This window comes from Trichoplusia ni (assembly GCF_003590095.1).
Source record: "Trichoplusia ni isolate ovarian cell line Hi5 chromosome 6 unlocalized genomic scaffold, tn1 tig00003652_group5, whole genome shotgun sequence".
NCBI lineage: Eukaryota > Metazoa > Arthropoda > Insecta > Lepidoptera > Noctuidae > Trichoplusia > Trichoplusia ni.
Window position 1 is genome coordinate 2,104 of NW_020799636.1, and position 17,484 is coordinate 19,587.

At 39.9% G+C, this 17,484-nt stretch overlaps 1 protein-coding gene across 1 annotated transcript; it reads left to right on the forward strand.

Moving 5' to 3' along the window:
* Positions 1-295: 295 nt before the first annotated feature.
* LOC113506249 (glycerol-3-phosphate acyltransferase 1, mitochondrial-like) lies at positions 296-13,976 on the forward strand (the record flags this gene model as incomplete). Its single annotated transcript, XM_026889091.1, is given in 14 exon segments — positions 296-497; positions 966-1,141; positions 1,659-1,895; positions 2,506-2,598; positions 2,844-2,938; positions 7,626-7,861; positions 8,291-8,489; positions 9,034-9,218; positions 9,918-10,053; positions 10,497-10,693; positions 12,443-12,527; positions 12,530-12,569; positions 13,075-13,229; positions 13,681-13,976. Coding segments are annotated over 14 exon segments (2,332 nt in total), but the record flags the coding sequence as incomplete, so codon positions are not given.
* Positions 13,977-17,484: the final 3,508 nt, after the last annotated feature.

Genomic DNA, 17,484 nt, shown 5'->3' on the forward strand with positions numbered 1-17,484 from the left:
TTTCGTTTCTACCTCTATTTTTGTCATACTATGTCGTGTGGATGATGGTCAATGGTTTTACCATTAAAACCCAAAGACAGTAAGGTGTTATATGTATGTATTTACCATCATAATAATAAATCAAAATCAAAAAAGTTTTTATTTCAAATAGGCCGTATCTCAATTAATTAATTAATTAATTATCTAATTTACTCAGCATCTTCACCATAAAGTAATGATTCAAGGGTCTGTTCAGTTTTAAAATAATTAATCCTTATTGTTTAATTCATCTCGGATTCCAGTAATTTATCGTCAGTATCATTATCCCTAAATCATTTATCTCCTTGTTACAGGAGTCATGGCAGGACCCGAAGACCAAAGACACGGGCGCTGTGATCAATATCCTGGATATAGGAAGACAGAACTTTGCTAATGGCGGCGTCGTGTCCCGATACCTCTGCGACTTGGCCCAGTGCTGCAACCTCACAAACTATGACTACAAAGATGTTGTCCCCAACGTAAGTATTGTATTAGAACTTCTGCAGAACGTTCATAAGATACCATAGTTATAAGTAACGCTCTTTTGCTTAGAGGACAAAAACAACTCTCTCCAATAAAGCAATATTCTTTTCCGAAAAAGGTTCTCTCAAAAAAGCTTATTAGGTTATGCCAATATTGTATTGTGAACCTAGTTATTTAATAGATTTGAGTGAGTTCTTTTTAGAAATTTGTATATTTTCTTCGATGAAAGCCGTTTTTTATGTGACCACGATCTTTTCATAAATAGCAGACCCTTGCCACTTCGTGGGGCTTAGTTTTTGGTTTGTGTAAAGAAATAAAACCCTACGACGCACACAAATGCCCTAGCTTACTTTTAGTCAAAAGAATTTCAAAATCGGTAGGTCCAGAGATTAGCGCCTACAACCTAACAAACTGTTTAATTTTACAATAGAAATATAATAACAACATCGATTTATTTCATCTAGGTAGTGAAAGACGACAGCGTCCAGCGCGCTATAGATGAAGCCACACAGGAAGCGTTGAGAAAAGCGGAGGAGAGCGACCCGGGAGCGGAGTACGCGACCATACGGAAACGAGTGGAGACCAAGGCCATGAAAATTATACAGGACATCAGCTCGGCCATGTCTTCTAGAGTGCTCAAGTAAGTGGAACTGGCTGAGGTCTTACATGGTACTTATGGGTCTGTGTTTCTCTCGGAACCAGGCATAACATAATTGGGGATAATTTGGGAACGGTTTACTCAAGCGAAGTGATTCTACTCTATTGTCGCGTCAGCTCCTGATTAAGGACTCCGGTTGAGTCCTAAACTTATAGGGCGATCCCGATTAGCGTTATTAAACATATATAAATACGCCTCACGAAAATCATATAGGGGTCATAACCGTAATATTAATAAGCGCTATGTATGTTCTATACAGTAAGCTTGTTAGATTAGTTTCGGTAGCAAAGAATCGAATGAACGACTAGGAAACACGATCCATTTGAATTTCGTGTACCATCGCTTTCAAATATATTGTGTTTCCTTATGGTGTACCGACTGGGTAGTCCAGAACTATTTTACTAACTATTTATTATCTCATCGAACGAATAAATTTTATTTCTTCCATAGAATCCTGGTAAATGTTGTGCAAGTTACTAAATAAACCTGCTTTCCCCAGGTTCGTAGCATGGGTATGCCACAAGGCGGTGAGGCGCGTGGCGGGCGGCGGCTGCGGCACGCGCGTGGCCAGCATCGAGCGTCTCCGCCGCGCCAACGCCGCCGGCCTGCCTCTTGTCTTCGTGCCGCTGCACAGGTCCCACTTCGACTACATCCTGATGACCTTCACGCTGTACCTGACGGGCTTGAGGCCGCCGCTAGTAGCTGCCGGCGATAATATGAGGATACCTTTCTTTGGGTAAGTGTGTGTGGTGTCTATACTGTCTATATCTTATACTAGCTGTACAGTGGATAATATAAAGCAGAAAAAAAATTGCTACATATAATCATCACCCTTCAACGAATAAACCTTCCACGAATATTTTAAGACTAAAATAGCGAAATCGGTTCAGCATTTAACGAGTTTTAGTGAAACTAAGGAACAACAATTCATTTTAATATTTATACACGGTGATTTTTTAGTCGTCTTACAAAAGGAGCCCAGTTCATGTATCCGACGTAAAAAAAACCCTAGCGCGATTATTATTTACTCAGACCGCGCTCGCAGAGCTGTGTTTCTAAAAAACTACGAATTGCATCATAATATGAACAAAAATTTCATTTTAAATTTATTCAAATCTCATAAGTACCAATTTTTATCATGAACGTGTTCTAGTCATTGGATACATGAACTGGGCTGCTTTTGTAAGACGACAAAAAAATCACGGTGTATATGTATAGAAGAAAATAAAGTTATGTCATAAGCCAAAAAACACACCAACTTTGCATGGTGTTCAATCGACCCTGTGTTATCACTAAAATGTTAGTATTTCTAATTATGTTTATTTACGATGTGTATTTTATTTCAGTTGGTTCCTCCGAGGCTGCGGTGCGTTTTACATCAGACGAAGGGTCGAGGGCTCCGAATATCACAGTGATAACACGTACAAATCAGCACTTAGGTAACAAAATAAACTTAATTAAGATTCAAGATTTTAAACCTTTAAGAATGAATAAAACAACAAGCTAGGACTTGCAGATCACTCGAAAATAAGCTTTATGACTATCGGTTTAAAGTGTGTAAAGTTTTAAATCTTGATTTCCAAGCCTGTATTTTACGTCGTAAAATAAATATTTTTCCCTTCAATAAGTCTGCATTATGTTAAACTAAAACTAGACTAAAACCAACACTTAAATTTTTTTCCAGAGCATACATCCTGAACAGTTTGGCGGCTGGTAATAATTTAGAATTCTTCATTGAGGGAGGTCGCACCAGAACCGGCAAGCCACAGACGCCTAAAGGTACCATGAACTTTAACTTTAACAAATAAGTATTCTACGATAATAATGATGACAGATTATATTCTAATTGAAATGTTTTATTTATGCCAGGGACTGAATAACCCGAAAATTACGGTATGTTTAAATAACGGTATGACGTCATACCGTAAAAAAATTGTTACCGCTATATTTGGATACCTAATTTTATTTCGGTACCTTAATTTTTGGGTACCAATATACAGTGGCGTAGCGTGCCATTTTGGCGCCTGGGGCGGGAGACCCACTTTGCCGCCCCCATTCTATAGGTGCTTAATTAAAATTAAATTGCACAGGCAATGAGATACTTTTTATTGAAGAAAAAATTGGATGAGCGGTTTTACAAGCGGATTCTACGAGCCTTATGAGCAGCGAAGTCAGAAATAACTTTGTCAAAATCAATATTAGCAGCCAATTCTTGTTCAATCGACAATATAGCCAAGTTTGATAATCTAGCGGAGCTCATAGTAGATCTGAGGTAATTTTTTATTAGCTTCAACTTCGAAAAACTTTTCTCACAGCTTGCCACACTAATCGCCAAAGTCAAATATATACGAATCAAGATGACTATATTTGGAACCGAAATTCCGAGATTCAGTTTTTGAATGAACTGGAGGAGCTCCAGTGGTCCTTTACCACTTATATCTTCCTCTGATTCAGAACAGGCAATAAATTGCTGGAGACGCTTCCGCTCCATCTGAAACTCGTCCTTGTCGATGTCTTCTAATACATGGGAAAGATCACACTCGAACTTGCTGTCCAAAAGTTTTGCTGGCATCAAAAATCCGAACTTGTCCGATATTTCTTGAATTTGCTGGAATCGAGTCGTCATTTCTTGAATGATCTTGTCCAATGATGCGAACACCTCTCGACGGATTTCCTGCTCGTGAGACAAAGCTGCATCTGCAGAAGATTCATCGCCATGCATGCGTTTTTTCCTGCGAATTCTTCTCGTTTTGAGTTCGATTCCGAGTTTTTCGCAAAGAGTCTTAGCAAAGTCAATTGCTTCTTGCACTAAACGGTCTCTACTTTCCACTAAGAGGGTTTTCAAAGCGCAGAGTTTCTGAGCACACTTATCCACACTTAGTCCTCGTTGCTGCAGGTAAATCTGTGCGTCATCTACTTCAGGTAGCACTGCAGCCCAAAAGCCAAGAAAAGTTAGGAAGTTAAATGACTGCATGGCTGTCAGGAGAAGACTGGCTCCCGATCTTGTTTCGGAAGTTTGAGATGAATCTGTTAATTGTTCCAGTACCTCAAGAACTCCCTCAAACTTATTTTTAAGCATCTTGACAGCTACATGTCTAGCGCTCCAACGCGTTTCAGTGACTCGTTTCACTGCTTGACCTGTGACGGCAACCAAAGCGTTCCATCTAACAGTTGATGCAGAAAAGAAGGCAAATAGCTTCTCTAGAATTCCAAAAAACGTCACCGAATTCACTGATTCAGAAGCAGTGTGTACCCCAGCCAAGTTTAGTGAGTGGTTTGTGCATGCAACGAATAGAGCTTTCGGATTTAGTGCTTTAATCCGGGCTTGAACTCCATTGTGGATCCCTGACATTGTGGCAGCATTGTCATAAGCCTGTCCTCTCAGATTCTGTATGTCCAGTCCGTCTGATGTTATCTTCGCGATTATATCGTTGCTGAGATCTTCTGCATTTTTTCCTTTTGGTTGGAAGAAGTCAATGAAAGATTCTACCACAGCGACTTTTTCTCCTTCGATATGTACGTATCGCAGAACTTGGCTCATTTGGTCATTGTGGGAGATGTCTGGTGTACTGTCGAAGATTACGCAATAATATTTAGCTTTTTGAATACGACGGATGATGGTGGATCGAACTTGCTGTCCCAGTAAATTTATAAATTCATTCTGGGTTTCTGGAGACAGATATGAAACTGACACTCTTGCTCCCAGCTTTATCTTTGTCAGGTGTTCCATTAGAAGAGGATCGTATTCAGCTAGGAGGTGCACTAACTCTAGAAAGTTCCCGCGATTGCCACTATCATCTCCTCGAATGTCTTCTCGATGTCCTCTGAAGGCCAGATTCTGTTTGGCTAAGAACTGGATAATATTCAGCAACCTGTACAATACATCCCTCCATTTCTTCTCCTCACTTTCGAAAACTTCTTGTTGTTTCTGATCGATGGTTGCTTTACAGTTCAGGCAAACTTCCAACTCCTTCCATTTCAAGAAACTCTGTTCATGGCCCAGGTTATTTTCATGGTCTCCGATTCTTGGATTTAGCTTCCACCATTTGTTGAATCCTTCTTCAGATGCGAAGTTCGAGCCGGAATTGCCAAACAGCTTGCAAGAAAAACAATACAAAGACTGCTTCAGAGGCGAGTACACCAGCCATGTTCGGAGAACCTTTTCGCCATTAGATAATGGTTTGTAGAACCACTCTTTGGTTAGTTTTCGGGTACCGCCTTTCGTTGAAGTCCCTGAGCGAACAACATCGGCAAATTTGGAATCGATGTGCTGTACTGAGTCAGACCCGCGACGTACTAGAAGCGTTCTGACTTCGTCGGTCATAGGAGAAGGCCAGCAACCTACATCGTCGAGATTCACATCTTTGACTTCGGCAGGAGCAGAAGGCACGATTTCAATTATGTCTTCTTTGGCAACATTCACTTTTTCTGCAGGCTTATGACTAGATGCTTGAGGCACATCTGGTGAGTCGACTTCGTCTTGACCCTGCTCTGTGGTGGGACCAGAACTACTTCCAACTGCGACGCCAGGCACGTCTTCTTCTTGTGCCTGTAAAATAAGTTATGTATTCCCATGAATATTGGCTAGAAGACACGTTAGAATTTCAAATAAGTATTTTAACTATCACAAAACAAAAGTGGTTTTGGTGACGGCGCGGCTAAATGAAAAATTATGTTACCTACCATAAATAATCAAGTGATCAAAAAACAAAGAAAATATTCCTAGACATTTACAAAACATTCCCAATACAAAATTTCATCTTATTTTGTTTAGCGGCTTAGGCTATAGAGCTGACAACTAAAAACAAACGCACATACATACACATTTTGATTTTTTACTTTAGATAAAGAACCTTGCAATTTATTGCGAGCGACCCAGCCAATAAAATGTCTAAAATAACTGGAGTAATTCTAGGCCACACACGATTCTAGATGGAGGAATCATATATCTACTTACACTGGAATCACTTCCACTGCTGCAGGATGCCACCGAAGACGTTAACGTGGCTTTCGAACCAGAACTAGAACTGAAATATTTCAGTAATGCACCTTGAGACTTTTTCGCATCTGCTGCTTTCTTAGCCCTTTTTTTGCGGAATTCCGCACCGCTTTCTTTGACTCTTTTCATTTTCAAAAACTAATTCAAAGATTGGGTAAAGATCTAAATGTTTAGTTTTAGAAGATTCAATAGTATTTAAAAGATCGAAACACAATCAAAACGACTTTCGTTCCGTATCCAAAACTCTCGCAAAACAAACATACGAGTAATGCGTGATTGCGTAATGGCACTTCACGATGCACTAAAACAAACAAAGTACCTACAAATGAATGCGTAGTACTAATTCAATGAGTGCGAAAGAGAGGCATCGACACGGGCCGACTCGTAAAACAAAAGATTTCAGATTCAGATCAACTCGGTTCGCGCGCGTTGCCTCGCCGGCGCGGCGGGCGGGCGGCGCGGCGTGATGCGATGTTGCCGTTCGTATGTAAACAAACAAACCTTATAAAGAGCTCTGTCAGTAATTTAGCAATTTTTCTTTTAAATAAATTTTAAAAAATCCTTTGTGCGCAAAATTTTATATAAAAATGGAAAATTATACTGTGTAATGAAATGAATGAATCATAGATCAGATCTCAACCCGCTTCAACGGCGACATTTTGCCGCCCCCGCGGGCTGCCGCCCGGGGCGGGCCGCCCCCTCCGCCCCACCCACGCTACGCCACTGCCAATATAAAAAGGTATATTTCGCTAGCAGTACTTAGCCGTTACTAAATAAAGGTATGAAAAAGATGGAAAGACGAAGAAAACAGGATTGTTGCCGGCGCGCACGGTCGTGCCTTGGCCTTGACCACCCTTTTCGGTGCCTCGCACCCCTCGCCCACGTCCCGCAACTGTCAACGCTATATTTTTCGGTACCGATATCGCATAAAGGTTAAATAGCGGTATACCCTAACTTTTATTTTTTTAAGGTACACTTATTTTATACCGGTAGCGTAACCTTATACCGTAACCCCTTTCAGTCCCTGATTTATGCTTGCTTGGATAAACAACATAGAAGACATTGGTATGTTTGTATATTTTGAGATATCTGATAACGGTGTAGAAAGTTGTCTAGACTTTAAAAGGGAAATCTACCCGGGATTTTGTTTTGACATTCCTTCTCAGGGTAGTCAGATAGGAAATGTGGACATCAGCTTTCTCAAATAAAAAAACCTATAAAAATTACAATATATTCTTTTGTTTCGGATCGGAAGTCTACAAATTTCTCCTCCCGCTTTGGGTTGAGCAGAATTGAGACTTTGACTGACTAAAAGACAAACTTGTTCCGTCCCCGGCACACAAAGAGCGAAGGAACGAGTTACAACGTATAATAACCTGCCTCGTTTCCACAATGCAATGTCAGAACAGCCATTGAGGTCTAAGCTTTAGGCTTGAACCGAATTTTAAACCACATTTTACATTCCAGCTGGCATCCTCTCGGTGATAATGGACGCCTACCTAGACGGTACTATAGACGACGCCCTCCTAGTACCAGCGACACTGAACTATGACAAACTAGTCGACGGAAACTTCGTCCGAGAACAGCTCGGCATGCCCAAACAGATGGAGACCTTCTGGTCAGCTTTGAGAGGAATCTGGAGAACGTTGAACACGAACCATGGGAGTATCAGAGTGGATTTCAATCAACCTATATCTTTGAAGGTAATTGGTGAAAGTGTGATTACGTAGTCGATAAGAACTAATATCCTTTTGTTCACCAGTAGGCGCCACTGGCGAAAGTGCAGTATGAGGGAAATGAAAGACAAACTATGTTCTTTCATAAACTCGATGATATCTCGAACAGCGCCTAAAACGGCATATTTAATTCCTATTAAATGATGCAACGGTTTACTCACGCGTATTTATCGAGATTGCCCGACTAGTTTCGGGCACAACCGGAGTCCTTAATTATGAGATGACGCGGTGGCGGGCGAGCGAGTCGAGTTCGACGCATGCTCCCCCGTCGATATAGCGAATGATTATGAAGTTCGGTTTCATTTTGTCCTCACATAAGGCACTCAAAAACTTTAAATCTGCTATAGAAAATCAAATTGAAATCTCATCAACAAAAATTCCACTTACTTTATCCAGGAACTAGTAACATCATTCCAAAAGTACCAGCACTACAAGGCGCCGATCGAGACGTCGCTCACGCCGCCGAACAACAACCTAGCCGTCAACTTGGACAGACAGATCTTATACAACCACAGTCACTCCAGTTTGTATGGCGCTGACGTCAGCACTGACCACAAGATGATGGTCGAAGCGATCGGGAGGCATCTGGTTTATGGTATGTTAACTTATATTTTTTGTTCAAGGTTTCAATATTGCAATAAATTTTAATATAATATGTAGTTTTGGCTATTAGGTATGGGTTTTTAATGTATTCTTGTAAATTATAGCGTCTTTTGTGCATTCAAACTGTCAAACATGTCGTGATTTTTTGACGTAGCGTATTTAATTTCGGTGTACATGGATTAAAACTACTTTTACGGATTTTAATGCGGTTAAATATTAGATTTTAGTTCCCGACGCGACGTTTCGACACCTTTTGCAGGTTTCATGCTCACGGGTAGACTGAGATGGCGTTCGTCTTGACAGAAGACGTCGCTCGTTCTACCTTCATATTTTAACTAATTATTTGTGGTCCGAACTACGCAGTATGAGCTCAGTGTCTTCCAGCGCTGCTCTTGACTAAAATGGAACTAAACTCTAAAATTAAACCGTTAAAAGTAGTTTTATTTCAATGTCTAACATTCGCGTAAACCTAAGAAACCACTTCGATGGTTATTTTTGTATGATCCATGAGATATGATAGTAAGGTTTGTGTCCAGACGCGGCGCAGGCCACGGCCCTGATGTGCACGAACGTGGTGTCGTACGTGCTGCTGACGGAGGCGCGGCGCGGCGCCAGCCTGGCGGCGCTGTGCGCGCGCGTGGCCGCCCGCCACGCCGCGCTGGCCGCCGACGGCCGCGACCTCGGCTACAGCGGGGACGTCGCGCACGCCGTCAACCACGCCGTCAGTACTCACTACATTCTCCCTCATATCTATAGTATCTATACTAATATATAAAGCTGAAGAGTTGTTTGTTTTGTTTGAACGCGCTAATCTCAGAAAATACTGGTTCAAATTGAAAAATTCTTTTTGTGTTAAATAAACCATTCATCGAGGAAGGTTTTAGGCTATAAACCATCGCGCTGCGACTAATAGGAGCGAAGATACAATGGAAAATGTGGAAAAACAGGGCAGATATAAATCTTAACTCATATCTTCTAACCACGCGGACGAAGTCGCGGGCAACAGCTAGTACTCAAATAAAAAGAAAAAAAAGATTAAAAAAATCTGAACGACGTTTTAAAATGTCAAATCAATCAATTTTTGACAGTTTTTTCCACGTTTTTATACACTCACTTTCTTGTTTGTTTGTCGTTCCGGTTGGATTTTTGTAACTTAATTTTAAGGCACTTCCCGATGGGCAGGCTGAAATTTTCAGGGTAGCTACAAACTCGATGACTATGCAATTTACAACTTTAAATACGGCTGGATCGATTTTGATAATTTGAATGGAGTGACAGTTTCAGCCTGCTAGCTTATCGGAAAGCGCCTCTAAATTGAGTTGCAAAAATTCAAACATAACGACAAACAAATAAGAACGTGGAAAAATTCCAAGTTGTTGTTGAAGTATTGCCAACAAGTGACCTGTGTTGTCTATTACAGCTGGGCATGTTGGGCCGCGTGGTCCGACGCGGGCCCGGCGGGCTGGTGTGCGGCGTGTCATCAGTAGCGGCCAGCCTCGAGCTCTCGTACTACGCCAACGCCGTCGTAGCGCACTATGCCGCGCCCGCCATACTCGGTAACACGATACTACATCACATATAATATATACAAAGATGTTGAAGCGGTTGGTCCTTAGATGGTCGACCATCTTTGTTATGTCAAGTCATCCGTGTTTCGGAAGATGGGTTAAATTTTGGTCACGTTATTATAATAACATACCTGGAAAGGTGCCTTTCATTTTTTAAGTTTAAACATATACATAATGAAATTAGTGATGCTTATGCACTAACAAAGAATATAATAATTATTAAGAGTTTATACTCACATATACTAATAGTTTATTTTGAGTCGATTTGCCTTCTTCTGAGTAGTTCGTCAATATGCTACTAGAAGGCTCTGAAACGAGTGAGTAGAGTCCATAATACTATAAACTAATTGCATACATCTTTGACAATGGAGCTCTGTTCCATTATTTAAGGGGTTTTATGACTAAATCCAACCAATGACTTCCCCCCACAGCCACAGCCCTGGAGAGCCTGCTGTCGGGCGACCCCTCGCAAGAGATCTCGCAGTCGGAGCTGCTGGAGAGCTCGCTGCAGCTGTGCGAGGTGTTGAGCCACGAGTTCATCGTGTGCGCGCCCTGCCAGCGCATACAGGACCGCATGCTGGACGCCATCGACTCGCTCAGCGCGCACGAAGTCATCATCAGGAAAAAGGTAAACACACGCCATATTAATGTTATTATTTGGGAAACTAGCAGCTAAATAGCTGATGCGTGAATCGAATAGTGTGAAGATATCACATCAGGAAAAAGCTAACCACACTTTTGACTGCACTGATAGCCGGCGGGTTAAGGTCACCGCGCCAAAACCCAGCGTAGAACAAGCTTTTGTGTGATCTACGAATTCTTATTCTGAGTCTGGGGTGTCTTTGTTGCATGTGATTTATATGTTTCTGAAACCCCCAGCGACACAAGGATTAAATTCCTTAGTGCGGGAGTCGTTTTTAATAAAAAAAAAACACATTATTATTATTATTTAGAAAAAAACACTAGCAGCTAAAAAGCTGATGCGTGTGTCGAATAGTGTGAAGATATCGCGTTCACTGGAACATATTCCGAAAATAAATTTCTATTTCCTCTTATTTGCCTTACTTCTTATTTAAAGCACTAAATATTCAACTGATGCCGAGGGCACGTGTCGGACTGTCACCTACTAGAAACACCCAACTGAACAGCCTAAGCCAAGGTCACAGGATCGTTTATCCAAGCTCTCTGCGACTCTGGCTGATGGATATACCACCTTTTTGGGTGTTTGAGAGAATTTTATACGGTCATAGTAATAGGCCTGTTTCCACTAAGAATAAATCGGGTGGCTTAGACTTCCTAATGATTAATCATGATATGCAGTAAATGAAAAAATATTATTTTTATTAAAATAATATACGATTAATAATATTTTTGGAAAATAAAATCAGTAAAATTAGGCATTCAACCACGTGACTTCAAACACCAATCAGAGATGAGTGACGTCACGCCTCGCAAAAACAATGTTGTAGCTGTCACTTTCAATAGAGTGTCAATCATTGTCATTTTCGTCCGAAGTGATCAGTTTATTTTATGTGCTTTTCGTTTGTTTTCTTAGCAATTTATTGTTGTTAATTAAGTTGATTGATAGAAAGTTTGTGTCATACATAATGGAATCAGGATTTACCAAAGCAAACAGCAGTAATTTGCCCCAAAATTGACGCCATTATGCTTGGACATTTTTTCGCATTCAACGCCGACTTTTGCTCATCGGAATTCCGCAACGTTAAAACTTCTATGTAAGTATAATGTGAAAAACAAAAAAGTTTTATATAATTACCAGCCAGAGAGTCGCATTTACCAACTGTGTAATGTAATTAACTGATTTTGAGGTAAGCGAATGTTAAGTATGAAATACCTTGAAATACATTGAAATACCCTTTTTTATAGTTGTACTTTTACACTGGGGCACTACACAGTATTTATAATAAGAGGAATGCATTATTTGTTAAAAAATCTCCTTGACTAACATATACAAACTCCAATGTTTCGCGAGGTGTGACGTCATTCAAGAGGCCATGACAGTCTTGGCCTTTTCAAATGTCAATTTGAAATTAATTTTTATAAACGCAAAATAAATACGTAAAACGCATATTTTTATAAAAATATTATATTTTTGGGGTAAAATAGATACTAAACTATAGTTTTAAACATATTTCCAAATTTTGTCAACAGGCCTATTATACATCGCTGAGCGTGAATCGCGATAGCATAAAGATCGCCGATGACTGAAATAGACGTTTGGCCTACACAATGCTTTATCGTATTAGCTGATCAATAGCATAATTTGTTGTTAATTTTAAAACTAACCACACGAATCTTTTCTATCTCTTTCAGTCACATTACATCTTGCTTATAGAAATATGTTGATTTGTTTCAGACTACATCGGGTTTGGAAGAAGAGGCGTGGTCGCGGCGGGCGGCGCGGCGGCTGGAGGGAGACGACGAGACTCCCGAACCCGCGTCGTGTACACACTGTCGCAATCCCCGCACGCACTCGCCGAGAGGTAACACATTATATATACCACTCACCGAGCATAATCCAAGCTAGATTTGGAATACTTCAGGTCTACACCCGGTTTGAGCCGGATTTATGCAACGTTTTACAGCGCTCCATAGTTAGTAATATTTATCAGTACTCTGGTTACTGGTTACTATCGATCTATAAAACAGGTCTAAAATATTTTCGTCGTGAAATAAAGAAAATATAATCTCAATTTTTGCTCTTAAGCTTTTTATTATTAGGTCTACGATAAAAAGTTGCAAAACCAAATTATTAGTGGATTAATGTCTATCAAAAAGAGTATTTTTTTTATAAGATTAATAGTTTAAGAGATATATCGCATAAACCATTTCAATTGGCACAATTGGCATTGGTTCAAGATGGCAGCCGTGGGACTACACCCCACCCCCCTACAAATTGGAAAAATCGCGTCCTCTAAAAACGCAACCCAAAGTAACATATCAATTGACTAACATGTCTATTATGTTTTTATTGTATCGTATTTGTAGGCGGCGGTTAATTTTAACACTACGGCCGCTTCTGGAAGCGTATTCAGCGACCTGCAGACAGCTACAGACGACCAGTGAAGGAACCGTGCAACAACTCGTTAAGGACACGTTAGACTCGCTGACCGAAGACTACACGCAGAACAAAATGATTTACGGTACGTAATGGTACAACTTGTAGTCACTACTTATAGGGATGAAATCTAACCGAATTATTATCTAGTAGGAGCAATTATTTTTCAATGTTGCAACTTTTTTTAAGAAATGTGTAATTATTGGACAGCGCAAGGCTGGGGATTTGTTGGAAATTTGTCCAGATTAGGCTACCAAATTTTTGCCTATGTAAGCCCCCACAAGAAACAATAAAAAAATTGCTCACTTTGATAAATGCAAGACTAGGATTGCTAGATTAGGCTTGTTTTTGCAATTTTTCAATGAACTTCAATAACAAATATTGCAACGCGTATTTATCGAGAGTGCCCGACTAGTTTCGGACCCAAACGGAGTCCTTAACCATGAGCTGACGCGGCGGGATTGCGAGTCGAACTGTCGACCTCGCCGCGTCTGCTCTCTGTTATTCTGATGAGCCCGCACGGCCTGGCCCCGCAGGCGAGGCGGTGTCGACGGACGCGATCCGCAACTGCGTGCGGCTGCTGCGGCAGTGGGGCGTGGTGTCGCAGACGGGGCGCGCGCTGCGCCTGGCGCCCGCCTACCGCGCCGCGCCCGCGCTGCGCGCCGTGTGCCAGCACCTCACCAAGTTCAGCGCGGACTGGCCGCTGCTGCGCGACCCCCGCTGTGCGGACTCGCCGCTGCTGCGCGACCCCGCTGTGCTGACTGACTCGCCGCGCTGCGCGACCCCGAGCAGTGCTGACTGGCCGCTGCCGCGCGACCACTCGCTGTGCTGACTCGCACGCACGCTGCACGCCTAACCAAAGACTCTAATCCTCACAGATACCTTCATTATAAGGAGTACAATATTCATCGGACTATGTTTTTCATTTATATTTAGTTACCCTGGAAATGGCATTTCGGGTTAGTTAGTTGTCCACTTATATTCACTAATGTTTCACCGTATTTTTTTCTTCTCTCTGTTACTTTATTTATAGGTAAGAGTTAGAGGTCTGCTTGTGTCAACATGTAACGTAGTGAAAGATTATGTTCTCCAAATAATATCAATCTTATATAGGTATAATTTAACATAAGGAGCATTTATTATACAAGTTGTTGTGTCTCCGAATCTCATTATAATTTGCACGTGTTGCATTAATATAGTTGTCTGTTACGCAAGCCAAAACATAACTCCATCCAAAATATTTTAAACCTTTAAACTGACCCGATATACCTTAGAAAATTTCAGTTGCCAGTGTCGTTATAAGTGGACATCGATAGTTTAACTTAACGAGCCAGGGTGTAAAGTGCGCTAATGAAACGCAATATTATTTTAAGTATGTAATATCATTCAATTTATTGATATGGTGTTTTTAACATCACTGAAAAATATTATTTGACCTGTAAAAGGTACACATTTGTGTCTCATATTATAATGAAACTATTATAAAGGGTTTAACGACGTACCTTAAATGTCTTAATGGACATAGGCCTCTTCACTTATAAGGGAGGCTTCGTTCCGCGATAAAAGATTCCAATACTCGGAATTCAGATCCTCTACTCACTTTCCTCCATCTATTGAAGATGAATTCTGACATCAAACCGTGTTAAAATCCTTTAAAATAGTTTATATACAAGGCATGAGTATATTGAAGTTTGCTCACTATTACTGCGTACAAGTAAGCACATAGTTATTACATAATATGAAAGCTGCTCAAGATTTCAAGATTAGCAAAATAATATGTCAGTAGAGAAGCCAATCAAAAAAATGATATTATAGCAATACAAAGTCTCGATCGTAGTAGAAAAAGGATCAAAATTGAATATTTTTTGCAGAAGAAGCTATAATATCGTAGATCTTAAAATTTTGACATGTCTTCCATGTATAAATGCTCCTAACGGATTTCAAATAAAGACGAAGTTTGAATTACCATTGATGTGCGGTGTTCTGAATGGAGCTCTACCGCCGTCTCATACAGACAGACTGTTGGCTCAGTGTAAGAGAGATGCCACTCTACATCGTGTAATGCGCTGTCTCTTTTCAACACGTGCAACAGTCTTACTCTATGAGGCCGGTCCGGTTCCAAATGCGATAGTTAGCATGCTTAACCTGTGATGTGAAAGCTATTTAAAACTTGGTTTTTTTTTTTGTATATATTGTGGTTAAGTTAATTATTCTCTGAAGTTTCTCAAATATTGTGATCTCAAGATTGCAGCGTTGAAAGTTAATGCGCGATTTTGAACGAAGGAAGCAAATTGTCTTTATATATTGTATAAACTGTTCTTATGTAAGACTTAGGGTCAATACATAAAATTATTACTCAGTAAGGTCGTTTGAGCGTCAGCTACGATTAAGGGTCAGCTCACACTGAGGGGACATTTTATGATACTCGAAAGTAAACTTAAATTTATTAGTTATAAATGTATAAATGTTTGAACTTGACAAAGTGTTGGCGGTGTCCCGAGGCCGTGATATTCATAATTCTATCCGCCATATCTCGATGTGTTTGACCTTTAAAAAAAATAAACTTGTTGAGTTTGTTGAATATGAAATGGTGCTGTTAATCACACTGGCAAGTTTTTCACTTGCGCAACAATACTCGGCCAGAGTAAAGTTTAAAATGTATACATATTTTAATTTTTGTATTTAGACTATAATTATTTTGTTACCTAGTGTTCAATGCGCATGAGGTATACTACATAGCATTTGTATGTAAAGCGCAGGTCGCAGTTATAATTATGTTGGCTGAGCTCTCTTACTCATTTTCATTACGGAGAAAGCGAGACAGCACTCTACACGGCGCAGTACGGCGTCCCTCTTCCACAACTGCAGTAATATTTTAAGAGATTGTGGCAGCCAGGCTGTTCCCTCGCCTGACTATCGAAAGCCGTACCTATAGTAAAGCACAATGTATTACGACACTCAAAAAACAACCTTATTTCCAATATTCAAAGTCAATATTGACAGAACATTACAGAAGAAAAATGCTTGTAAGCTCTTGAAGTCATTAACATTTATGCGCTTTGTAACAGTAGCAATAAAGTTCATTTTTGAGTGTTTAGTCAAATCACTGTGTACTTTAAGTCTTGGGGCTCGTGTGGCCTGCGCTTACAGTGAATAAGTACGGCTGCTATCTCGCTCTGAGACGTTATTCCTTTTTGTACCGTTAAGTTAAGTTGACAAATAGTAATGTAGACATATTAACTTTGTTACCCATATAATGATAAAAGGGGGCAAAGCCAAGATTGATTAAAACAATCTTGAAATATAATTTTCCTTTTATTTTTATAATAAGTGACCCAGTTCCCACTTTTGACGGGCTACGCTTTTTGATATTTTCACTTTAGATATAAGTTACTAGAAATCGGTTAGCCGTAAAAATAATGTGTGAAAGGAACTCTTTTTTTAACACGCCTTTAGCTTAGTAAATCGTCAAGACAATGAATCGAATCTACTCGATTCAGTTGTTTTGTTCAAGTTCCAGCATCAGATCAGCTCAGTGTATATAACTGCACGATAGCAGAGTAGTTGAAGCTACCATGCTAAACCCACTGTTCGCGACGTCTCGCGGGTTCGATCCCGGCGTAGGAAAAACTTTTTGTCGTGGGTGTCGCTTTATGCGTGTGATTTAAGTTTTTGTGAACCCCGCGACGCATTGATTAAGTTAAATATCTCGGAAGACGTTCCTTTTTTTTAAATACTTGCATAATTAAAACTTAATCTGAAATTGGGTAAAAAGATACTTCGAGAGAATTTAACTTGCAACGACAAAGTGATAGGTGAATAAGGTTTGACTGAATGTACCGTCAAACTATGTATGTACTATGTATAAACGAGTGACAAGTAGTAAAGTGTAAAGGTGCCAACGAAAACGAATTCTATAAATTGGGGAAAAAGCCAGACTTTGCCGAGATTAAATCTTATAGGGAGGGATCTAACGTGAAAATAGAGCCGCAGAGTTCCACTAGTCTTAAAATAAAACTATAAATAATGATAAATGATTTATTTAAAGAAATAAATATTAAAAAATAATTACGAAAAATACAGAAGTATATAGTTTCCAATTGAAACAAAGTATCTTAAGGATAAAATGTTATATTAATACCTACAGCTAAGCTAGAAATAGAGAGTAATTGAGAATTATAAATTGATAGATTAAACAATAAAAAAAATTGTTTCAAATTCTGTCCAATTCAAGATTCAATTTACTTGTAATGAAAAAAATTATTAAATAATCGAAAAGAAATACAATTGCGTAAATAGGAATGATAATTAATTATAAGGCTTATAGATAACAGTAAAAC